This window comes from Petaurus breviceps, unplaced genomic scaffold, assembly GCF_028583685.1.
Source record: "Petaurus breviceps papuanus isolate PSGF00001 unplaced genomic scaffold, PetGlider_PUasm1.0 188, whole genome shotgun sequence".
Classification (NCBI taxonomy): Eukaryota; Metazoa; Chordata; class Mammalia; order Diprotodontia; family Petauridae; genus Petaurus; species Petaurus breviceps.
The window spans coordinates 23,187,247-23,199,535 of NW_027185804.1; the positions used below are offsets into that span (position 1 = coordinate 23,187,247).

The following is a 12,289-nucleotide window of genomic DNA, read 5'->3' on the forward strand; positions in this document are numbered from 1 at the left end:
GCAAACCACTCCAGCATCTTTGCCAAGAAAACCCCAAATGGGGCCACGAAGAGTCCAACATGACTGAAAACGACTGAACAACAACAAAAAAACCAGTCCTGGCTGGCTTGATGCTGACTGGTGGCTCGATAGGGAACACGTGAATATTGGTGAGCCCTGGATGCCTCTTCCTTCTTGTTTCCCTCTGCTGATTCAACATGGAAAGGTTTGGTTTTCTTTACCCTCAGAGGATTCTGAGAAGTATGGTTGCTTGATGGTTCTCTTGCTACCTTACTAGTACTTTCTTCCTCCAAATCGAGCATAAGTGTTCCCCCAAATAAGACTGTGAACTCAAATATCCCTATATAATTATGACTCTGAGTGATACACATCATACCTTTCAGATGTAGCCTCAGTTTCCCCCTCAGACCTCTTGACTCCAGTTTCTATCATATGGAAAGATAGCTACAGTTTGGTTTATACTCATTGTTTTAAGTGGATTCTGGGGCTCTTAGGGGGACCTTCACTGAGGGCTCTGAACAGGTTGGTCTGTGCTCACCATTTTTATGGAGAACTTATACAAGTTAAAACTGCATTGTTTGAAAGGATGGAATGTGGCCACTCTATACTAATATGTGTGTGTGTTTTTGAACAGTTCTCTTTCTCACCCAGAGGAGGCTGCAGATGAATGACTCCCTGAGACCTGACGTAGCCAAAGGGCTCACACAAGCGATGCAGAAAGCTTTCCGCCAGAATGATATCTATGCACACGTAAGCTACCATAACCTGGCCTGCTTTGAAACCAGAGTAATCCATCCGTGTCTTCTTTCCAACTAGGTTTTCTTTTACTCATAGTGAGTATGTTCTCTCCTTAAACATTAGAAGAAAAGTCCCATGGGCCTGGCATAGCTCTTTTCCCTCAGTAATAGAATACAGAATAATAGAACCAGAAGAAACCCTCATAGGTTATCTGCTGTGACATGCCCCCCACCCTGGCCCTTTCTCTACCTACCGATGAACCTACAAGGAAAATAGGGTCCAGAGACATGAAGCCAAAGAATGTCAGAGCCAGAATGAACCTCCTAAGGGACTGTCAAGCCCAATCTCCTCATTTTACAGAAAAGGAAACTGAGATTCAGAAAGGTCAAATGATATGTTCAAAGCTAGTTAGTGGTAAAAACCAATACCCTGTTATTTAACAAAGACAAGTTCTTGGGAAAAGAGATAATTTCCATGTGGAGAAACTGAGGCCCATAAAGTTAAAATAAAATTATCGTATCCTAAAATATCAGAGCTGGAAGGGTCTCTCTCAGAGATCATCTAGCTGAACTCTCAAGTTTTAGAGAAAGGAAAGGGTAAGGGACTGGGGGAGGGGTCACAGAATCACAGAGGGTTAGAGATACATTCTAGTAGATGGGTTCTTCATCTTATTGTCTCATGGACCCTGTTGGCAGTCTGGAGAAGCCTATGAACCCCAACTTAGAATAATGTTTTAAAATTCATTAAATAAAATACAAGGAATTACAAAGGAAGCCGAATATATTGAAATACAGATATCCAAATATTTTTTTAAAAAACAAATTCATGGACCTCAGCTTAAGAACTCCTGATTAGTGCAAATATCACATTTTACAGATTAGAACCCTGAGCCCTAGAGAAGGGAAGGAGTTTGTTCAAGGGGGGAGTCACAGCTAATTTATATATATATATATATATATATATATATATATATATATATATATACACACACATATATATATATATACATATATACATATATATATATATATAATAGAACTATCACTATTCAGTTATTTAGCAAAGGCAGGTCACTAGGAGCAAAGGTCCATTTTAGAAAATGACAAATTTTAGGTAGTTTACGTTTTGCTATTTTTTTCAATGTGTGAAACATTCCAATTACCCAGGGCTTTGCAAAGAAGTTTGGCTTCATTGATATGGTTTCCAACAAAGCACTGCCCATTGCTTTTCCTTCTAATTCTACCACCCACAAAAATGGCTAGTGATTTATATCTGGAAATTTTAAAGTCATTTAGACTCATGAATTAAGCCTGACTTGAGTTGGATTGCCAGCAGCAGACATGGAAGTAGACATTTTCCTCGGCCACAGAATGCCAAGTACTATTTAGCAACTGCTGACTGACTTTGATCACCCAAAGAACAAGTGATAGATACCCTGTTTGGGCCCCATCCAGGTTTTTAATGCTGTAATTCTAAACGCTTTAGAAAATCAGAACTGATGAAGTAGGTTCTAATTGGCAATTGGACACTCCAAATACCACTGCCAAACTTAGCCGGGGTCCCTTTCGTATCATGTGCATTTCATACTCTTTGTTGAATGTCTTGTTGCTCAGTGGTACTTAGCACAGCACTTTTGGGGGACAGAGAAAAGAAGGTTCTCCCTATGTATTCCCCCTCAAAACATTGTTACAAAAGGGCCCGTGTTTCCTCCACCAAGAATTTGGATTTAACGATTCAAAATATGAACTTTTCCAGTTGGTGACAGCGGGGTTGTATTATCTGGTGGAGATGTAAGCCAAGGTAAAAAGGAAAGCCAAGTGAGACTTAGGTCTTCTAAGGTCAGAGGAATAAAAGGTGCCCCACCCCCACCTCTTAGATCTGGGTGGGTTTCTATAGAAAATGGCACTGATGCTGCTAATGATGATGCTTTATATATCATAGCAGAAGCTTTTGTTTTTTATTAACCTTTTTTGTTTAGCAGTTTGTCAAAGACTATGGATCCTTTTTAAGGATATTCTTTAAAGAATATTTTTAAATATGTAAAATAAAATACATAGGATTACAAAGAAAATCAATGATATTGAAATACAGCTATCATAACGTTAAGGGAAAAAAAGTTCATGGATCCTAGTTAAGAATTCATGTCATAGACAAAGTATATTTTAATAGATATTTGATCTCGTAGATACAAATCTTTCCTTCAGTGGTGCAGATTTCAACCAATTCATGATTTCTCAGCCTATATAATTCTATATTCTCCAGTCAATCCTCCAACAATGAGTCTAGACAACATGCTAAAAACCTTTGTCTGTATTATAGAAACATTACATAGGAATCATGAGAGCACACAGACTGTCCATCTATGATCCATTGCTCTTCATAAATGAGTGGTCCAGCCCCTTTGCTGCTCATGTGTATTCTGCATGACGTCTCTTGAAAACCTTCTTGGTGAAAATTGCCTGTCATATACTTGGGACTATCTATGCCTTCACACTTTCCTTTGGGTTGCAACAGTTTTAATTCTTTAGACTGAAGCATTCTATGATTTAGGGTCATATGCCATTACCAGGAGAATGTTGGTACTAAACAAATGAGTTTTGATTTTGTCCAGATGTAAACTCATCCACTCTTCTTCCCATTCGTTTTGGGTCCACTTACTAGCATCATTAGTGCCTCTCTAAGATGTCTACATTGATGGTTAATTTAATAGAATCTCCCATACATCTCCATGTCATAGGTCAATAGAAACTCCCATACAACTACATGTCTTATGTTTGAGTGGTAGGCATTGTTTAATCCATTTGGTTTTTCCCATATGCAATGTTAGGCCAGTTACTTTTGAATAACAATTGATGTCATTGAGGAGTCCCTGCAGTATTTGGCACTTGATGTCATCTGCAGACAAGAGCATCTGAAAGACCCTTACTCTCTAAAAACAAAAACAAAAATGACAGATAAGAAAAAAACAGCAAAATCTCTTCCCTCCCCTTCCCCCTAGACTCTGTGCTGGGTATTCTCCATAATCATAGTAAGCATGTTTGGCAGACATCCATGTGCCTGTTTTTATAAGGAATCACTGAGAAAGGTTGTCTTTGTGAAGATATCTGTCAAGTTTTTTTTTCTATTTCTTTATTCTATTTTTAGTAATTGTATACTTCCATGAAAAGATTCTTCAAGGCTGCATATTGCTTTACTGAGTCAAATGCTTTTTTTCTTAGTAATGAATAAACACTAGAGTCTTGATTCTGTAGCCCTCAACCAATTCTTTGACTGTCATGGTATTGTGTAGAAAATTATCTACAAAAGCCTGCCTGTTCCTTTTTCATATTTTAATTAAAGATACCCTTGATCCATGTATAGTTCTTTCTCATGAGAATTTTATAGAAAAAAATATACATTTAAGTCAGTAGTTACTGATACCTTCTTGACTTATTTTTACAGGGAGCAAGGGAGAGTAATAATAATGTCAATATTCCTAAGCACTTGATATTGTGCCTTGGGATAAATTTGAGATTTATCCCTTAATGCTTTCTAAATTCTGTTATATCTAGCATGGATTTCTTCTGTGTATGCTTGGTTTGGTGGAGCTGTTTTTTTCCCTTACTTTCACAGAATCAAAGACTTTGAAATTACTTCAGAGACCATCAATGGTAATCCACATTTGAACAACAATTGCCTTCTACCATATTCCTGCCAAGAGGTCATCATTCAGCCTTTGCTTAAAGACTTCTAGTGGGACAGGATGCCCTGCTTCCTATGGCAGTCCATTCCATTTTTGAGTGTCCTTATCATTAGGAAGTTTTTTCTTGACATCAAGACAAAATGCACTTCTCTGAAACTTCCACCCTTTGCTCCTAGCTCTGCCTTCTGAAACCAAGCAAAACTAACCTAATCCAGGATTACCTAAGGGCAGCCATTGCGCATCCACATCTTAAATGTCCTTCTGATTTCCTTATCATTCACTGAGGTGTTAAAAACAAAAAAAAAATAGTGCTTGTGTTGGTGCTGATAGTAAGAATAGATGGTTATGTAAATACTGGCAGATCTGTTCTATTTTCCATCTATTTGTAGTATTTTCAGTTTCATCTATAAATGCTCTTGAGATGATTTGTCTTAATTGGTACCCCTTCTCTCATTCTCTCTCAACTGCTTTTCTCTGTTTTGAGCTAATATTATTTGTAATGTTCCAACATCCTCTTTCATGGTGTTTTAGGACTAGATTTTCTTTCTAGACTGGTGGCATTCTTGGTCTTTCTCTTCCTGGCTAGGAGATCTAGTGTTTACTGACTTAAATGTTTTCTGGGTTCTTTTAGCTTCCTCATTGTGGTAAATGCCTTATATTGGTAATAATGAAATTAAATATCTTCATCTTGGCCCAGTTTCCATTTTCCAGCATTGAGGGGGTAATTTAAGTTGATTGAGTTAGAACTATTGTAATTGCATACAGAGTCTTTGATTCATCTTTATCCTTTTTTCTAATTAGGTGTTTACTTTTACCATTTTTCAAGCTATTAAGTCATCTGACTACCCAAATGGCTGATTCAGAAATTATTTCCATTTTAGTAAATTTGTTTCTCTTCTGTAAAACATACTCATTTTCAGTTTTTGGATGTTGATCTTGCTCATTGCTTACTGAGTCTCTATCGATGATTCTTTTCTTAAAGAAAATATTGATGATACACACACACACACACACACACACACACACATATCTGAAACTTCCAAGTAGTCAACAAGTCTTTTGGCTGCTTTCATTTCTGAAACCTGAACCATGTTTTCCAACATTTTGGTGAGGAGGGGCATCCTCCCCTATTCACAACTTCATGTTGAAGTCACCAAGTGTCAAAGTATATATTGACTTTGTTAGGAAGAGCTTACCATATTCTTTGTACGATTTCTGCTTTTTTATCTCCTGCAACAGATGTTGGTACATAGGAGTATGGCTGTATTTTTGCCTACATGCCTCATTGGCACTGAAAAGTAACATGACCAAGTATCCCATGAGATGATATTTTGTGTACAATAAAACAACTTGGTCACCATCTTTATTTGATTAGTAGGGTGATATGTAGTAGAGGGATCCCTAGATCTAGAGTTACATTCAAGAGAGACCAAGGTTTGACTCTTACTTGTGACACTTATTAGCTATATGAGAATGATCAAGTCACATCACTAAGTAGACTTGGTATCTTCATCTGGAAAATGGGAAAAATAATACTGGCAAGGTTGTTGTGAAGAACTAAGAAGATATTTTACATACAGAAGAATATCTAAACCTTTGAAATAATGTACAGATGTCAGTTACCATTCTTTGCTGCTTCAGGGAGAATCTATGAGCCATAATTCTATGTAGTTGCACTTTCCTTTTGTCTTCTGCTTTCAAATATAATGAGAATAATATTTATGTCATTTGGTTCCTCAAGGAGTATATCAGCTCATTCATTGATAATTGGACAAGGATCTCTGATTTAGAGCACCAAAAGTTGAAAATTAATGTTCATAGACATTCCATAGTGATGTTATAAATCAAAGAAAATAGGCATTATCAAAAGCATTCATAGTGAAAGAGAGAGATTTAACTTTGGGAAGCTAGGTGTGGCAGTGGTTAGAGCACTGGTCATGAAGTCGGAAGAACCTGAGTTGGAATCTTGTCTCAGACATTTATTAACTGGGTGACCCTAGGGAAGTCACTCACCTTTCACAGCCTCATTTTCCTCATTTATAAAATAGGAATAATAATCGCCCCGACTTCACAGGGTTTTTATAAGGATCAAATGAGATAACACATGTAAAGTGTTTTGTACACCTTAAAATGCTGCATAAATGCTAGATACTATTATTATCTATTATGAACTGATAATAATCAATAATAATAATGCTGATGATGAGCTCAGCAAATTATTTTCATGATTATGAAAGGCTTTGCTTATGGGATCCCATTGTATCCCTGCAACAAAACCCTGGGGTAAATAGTATAGGTTTCATTATCCCTGTTTTTCAGACAAGGAGATTGAGGCTCTAAGAGTTTTGATTTCTGAATCTTAGTCCTGTCTGTGTGACCTTAAATAAGTGACTATTCTTCTCTGGCCCCAAGTTTCCTCATCTGTCCAAAGAGGACACTGGACTCAGTGACTTCTTATACCTTCTTTCTCTAAAGCCTATAAGTAACAATATATATAATGCTAAGTGAATTGTCCAAGGTCACATGGTGAATAAGTAAAGGGATGCCAAGACTTGAATTCAGACCCTCTGACTGAAGACAGTCCTCTTTCAACTACAAAAAGGTCTTTTGAAGACTTTAGAATGTTATGCAAGTTTGTTGATGAGAGTGTATCAACTAACTCCTTAACATAGTAAAAGGATTAAATGATTTACCCAAGATCACAGTTAGGAGGTAGCTGGAACCACCACCATCACCACCACCACCACCACCACTACCACCACCACCACCACCACCACCACCACCACCACCACTACTACTACCATCACCACCACCACCACCACCACCACCACCACCACCACCACTACCACCACTACTACTACTACCACCACCACCACCACCACCACCACCACTACTACTACTACTACTACTAGCATTTATATGGCACTTTAAGACTTGCAAAGCCTTACACATTAACTCAATTGATTGTCACAACAACCTTGTGAGGGAGATAGTATTATTATTCTCATTTTATAGATGAGGAAACTGAGGCACAGAGAGGTTAAGTGACTTATCCAGGGTCATCCAGCTAGTTAGCATCTGAGGCAGGATTCCAACTCTGGGCTTGCTGATTCTACATCTTGTACTCTATGCACTGTGCCACCTAGCTGTTATGCCCCTTCCATTACATAGACTGGCATGACCAAGATAGACATTATTGAGTCCTTAGTGTTTTTCCAGTAGTTAATGGCCCTAGTAGTTTCATAGCAAAGGGGTCCTCTTGTCAGACTTTCCTCCATTGTAGTTGATGTTTTGGGGTGCGTACATGGCATTGGCCATTCTCATCAGCTCTAAGCAGTCTGGAGCTAAATTTAAATCCCAGGGAAACAGGGCTAGCGTAGATGGCCTTTATGGTCCCTTCTAACTCTTCAGTCCAATAGAATGAAGTTCTTCAAGGTGTCATGGACTGTTTTGTTTCTTGTATATGTCTCCCCGGCACATGGCACAGTGCTTGGAACATGCTTGCTGACTGATTAAATGGCATGTGAAATAAAATGGGATTGTGTGGTCAAGAGTTCTGCACAAATAACTAGTCTTCATGCCTCCAGTTCTGAAGCTGGCCTTGAAGACCCCTTTCCACACCCAGGCCTTCATTTTACTAAGTGATATAAAGTATAAGAAAAAGCAATTTTATTCAGTCTTCTTTCAACCAGAGGAGAGTTTTTACTAGGTATCCCTTCCACACTTTGCTAGGTCAGTTGTGCGCACCTACTAATTTTAATGTATGTCTCCCCTGTTAGAATGTGAGCTCCTTATGGGCACAAATAGTGTGTTTATCTTTCTTTCTATCACTGGCCTGTCACATGGAGAGTGAGTGCTTCCTAAATACTTGTCAACTGACTGACTCCATTTCTAAAAATAATCATAGTTATCGTTCTTAAGTATTTATAAAATGTTTTCCTCGTGGTAGTCCTTCCAAGTACTAGTATTTCCATTTTTTGGTATCAATTACATTCTCTTTTATTCTAATTCTTTAAAAAGGACTAATTTCTGTGTGGCATATTTTTTTTGCCAGAATATCATATATCTCAGCCATGCTGGCCAATCATTTACTGCATTGTGCCCCTAGATGATTCACTTCCAATAAAATCCAACAATTAATCAGCAAGTAATTGTTGTGTGTCAGGCACTTGTTGAAGGGAGAACAGCATTAGAGCAAAGCAAAAAGAATTAAATTCTTTACGGCAGGCTGCTATACTCCTTTTTTTCCCCCTTTCAGGTGGAAATTCTGGAACATTCCCACAATGTGACAGTTGGTTATTATGTCACAAAAGGGAAACTGGTTTATATCCCTGCTGTTGTCGTTGAGACTCTGGTTGCTTATGGCATTAGCAATGTCACTGCTGACCTGAAGCAACATGTGTCAAACCTGCAGTCTGTGGCAGTGCTGGCCTTGCCATGGAACCCCCAGCCAGCCTATGCCTTTCAGCTGAAGACAGGTGAGTACCTCATTGTGGTGAGGACTTTTGGACGGATCTCTGAAGGTAGAGAACCACCTTACTCACAGAGATGAGAATGGAAGAGAGGGGATGCTGGGTAAAAATGCAGTGGAAACCAATAACAACAACTCACCGTGAGATTTGTTAGAAGAAAGCGACTAGTTGGGGTCAGCTAGGTGGCTCAGATAGAGCACTGGCCCTGGAGTCAGGAGGACCTGAGTTCAAATCCAGCCTCAGACACTTACCACGAGTCACGTGACCTTGTGCAAGTCACTTAACCCCAATTTCCCCCTGAAAAAAGCAAAAAAAGAAGAAGCAAGATGTCATAGTAGAAAAGACACTAGACTTGGAATCCAGAGGACCTGGTTGAAGTCCCATCTTTGTAACTTGTTAACAATATAACCCAAGTCTTCCAGGTTCTGAATCCAGGATGAAACAAATCATTGGGCCATAGGAGGCCATTGAGCCAACTCATAGATTTAGGGTTGGAAGTGGCCTTCAAGGTCATCAAACCCAACTTCTTCATTTTCCACGTGAAGAAATTGAGACTCAAAGAAGTTCATTGACTTGCCCAGGGTCAGGAAGTGACCAAGGCAGAATATGAACCTAGGCCAATTCTATATGTACTATGTACTGCACTGTGCCAACCTGGTTAAAGTCAACTGGGTAATAAAGAGCTAAATCAGGATTTGAACTCAGGTGCCCTACCTCCAAATCCAGGACTCTTTACACTGTTCCTCACTCATAGTTTATAATTTGCCTTATGCTTTCACATACACTTTTTCATCTGATCCTCATAAAAACACTGTGAGAGAAGGGAAAATATGACAATATCACTTCCATATTGCAGATGAGGAAACTGAGGACACGGAATGTATAATGATGCCTGTGACTGGCCACACAATCAATAAAGGGAAAAGCCGGGACTTGTGTCTGGTTCTTTACTCCTGGCTTATTCATCTACACCAATATCAATTTTGGTGGGAGAGTGGAAATGTTTCTGTACTCCACTAATTCAATTTGTGACTTGTTGTACAAGTGACTGGGCATTGATGCATTTAAAGAAAACAGTTTAAAGATCATTATCTTCCCATTTTGTTCTGCCATCTTTCCCTGAGCAGATACTAACAGATACACTTATTATAATGACATGAAATCCTTTGGTCTGTAGGGGAACCTCGGCTTTGGCCATGCCTCCAATTCTCATGCTTAAAAGATCATTCAAAATGCTGTGATCCAACATATGTGGGCAACTTCTGCTGTGCTTCATTGTTATATACATCGTGTCATAATAAAAAATGATATCACGTGCAATCATGACCACAGTTAGCCTGGAAGGATGGAAAAGTATGTTTTTTTTTTGGTGAAAGCTGATTTCTTTTTTGCTTTATTTCTATAGTGTTGCAGTTTGTGGGCCAGTCAGACAACATCCAGTCCTGCAAGTTTGTTCAGACCATGGAGCAGAGGCTGCAGAAAGCATTTCAGGATGCGGAGAAAAAAGTTCTGAGTACCACTAGCAACCTGACTGTGGAGGTAATGACCTACTTGGAGATAAAAGCATCTGGGGGTGAGGAGGTGGGGGCGGTGACAAAGGACAGTCTAGCCTAAGGTGCAGTCATGCCAGAGGAGGAGGTGATGATAATTGATGAGGATGAAGAAAGCAACTAGCATTTATATAGCTTTTTAGAATTTGCAAAGTGCTTCACAAATATTCTCAATTTTGGGAAGTGGGTTCTATTAGTGTCCTCATTTTATAGATGAGGAAACTGAGGCAGGTAGAGGTGAAATGACCTGGCCAGGTCATCTGAGACCAGATTTGAGCTTGGGTCTTCCTAACTTTAGGGCCAGTGCCCTATCCATTGTGCCTCTTATGGAGAGTGAGAGATAGAAATGTGGCTTTGGAGTCAAGGCCCGGATTCAAATCACATACCAGTTATATGTGTGACCCTGGACAAGTCACTCAACCTCTGGTTGCCTCCATTTATTCATCTGTAAATTAAGGATAATGAAGACTCTTAACCGTTTTCTGCCTCAGTTTCCTCATCTGTCAAATGGGGATAATAATAGAACCTAGATTTCCAAGGGTTGTTGTAAGGATAAAATGAGATACTGTTTGCAAAATTCTTTGAAAACCTTACAGTGCTATATAAACGTGATCCTTTATCAACATAATTATAGTTATTATTATTATCATCATTTATACTGTTGAAAGGGAAATTAGGAAAATCTGACAAGATTTGTTCTTACTGACTCATAGTGATCTCCTCTTATATCCCCTTTCAAATACACACAAATCATCTCTTTAAGTTTAAATTCTTGAATTTTACCAGGAAGTGAAGTCAAGTTATGTTTTGAAGTTCTTTCTTTTTCCTTTTCTTGATCATCAGGATGGCATTTGCCCTTTTTAGTTGTGTGAGGTCAGGGTCACTGACCATGGTCCTGATGAACTATATCCCTCTTTTTAAGACAGCTTGGTCTGATGGCTGTTGCAGTGTTCCTCTTTGGACTATAGTTTACTTTGTACCTTTGTCTGGAAGGGACAAACATGGTCTGGAAAGGATTTGACCCGGTCCAGAAAGGATGGTGCCAGTATCCTCCTGAGTGGAAGGACCCACATTAATTATCACTCTTTGTACTTGAATGATATCCTTTTCCCAGGGTCACAGTTAAGAAATGATGGAGATGAGACTTTTAAAGTATGAAGGAGTCTCAATCATATTGATGTGGTTACATATCCTACCTATTCTAGTTGTCTATCCTCAACGCCCTTTCATCCTTTATGGATCTCGTCTTTGCTTCTTTATAAATCTTCCCTCAAAGATCTATCTACCTCATACACTAGGAATCTTTTCTCTGCCCCCACTCCCACCCCCACCCTTTTAAAAGTATTGTCAGGGAGTGTTGCAACTATACTACTTGGACTCTCCATCTGTTGTCCCTCTAATTCTTATTACCTGACCAGCTTACATCTTTATCTATCTATCTATCTATCTATCTATCTATCTATCTATCTATCTATCTATCTATCTCTCTCTCTCTCTCTCTATCTATCTATCTATCTATCTATCTATCATCTATCTATCTATCTATCTATCTATCTATCTATCTATCTATCATCTATCTATCTATCTACCTATCTGTATGTATGTATGTACAGATATATACACACGTATATATCTTTGATTCGAGATCAAAGATGTAGAGTTTGAAGGGATCTTAAAGTGAGATGACCCCTCATTTTACAGAAAAGGAAACTCAGACTCAAGGAGGCAACATTACAGGCTCATAGATTTATGGCTGGAAAAGATTGTAGAGGTCATTTGTCAGACAGTGAGTGACCCCAGGTTCTCTTACTCCAGTCTCTCTCCATGTCTTTTAAACTACTCTAGGG

General features: G+C 38.7%; 1 protein-coding gene across 1 annotated transcript in view; it reads left to right on the top strand.

Moving 5' to 3' along the window:
* The window catches only part of KIAA1549L (KIAA1549 like), a 297,003-nt gene that overhangs the window by 155,629 nt on the left and 129,085 nt on the right, over positions 1–12,289 (top strand). Inside the window, exons 4-6 of the mRNA XM_069091091.1 lie at positions 635–750; positions 8,679–8,898; positions 10,298–10,431. Coding sequence (XP_068947192.1) covers positions 635–750; positions 8,679–8,898; positions 10,298–10,431 — 470 coding nt within the window. The remainder of the gene's footprint in view (positions 1–634; positions 751–8,678; positions 8,899–10,297; positions 10,432–12,289) is intronic.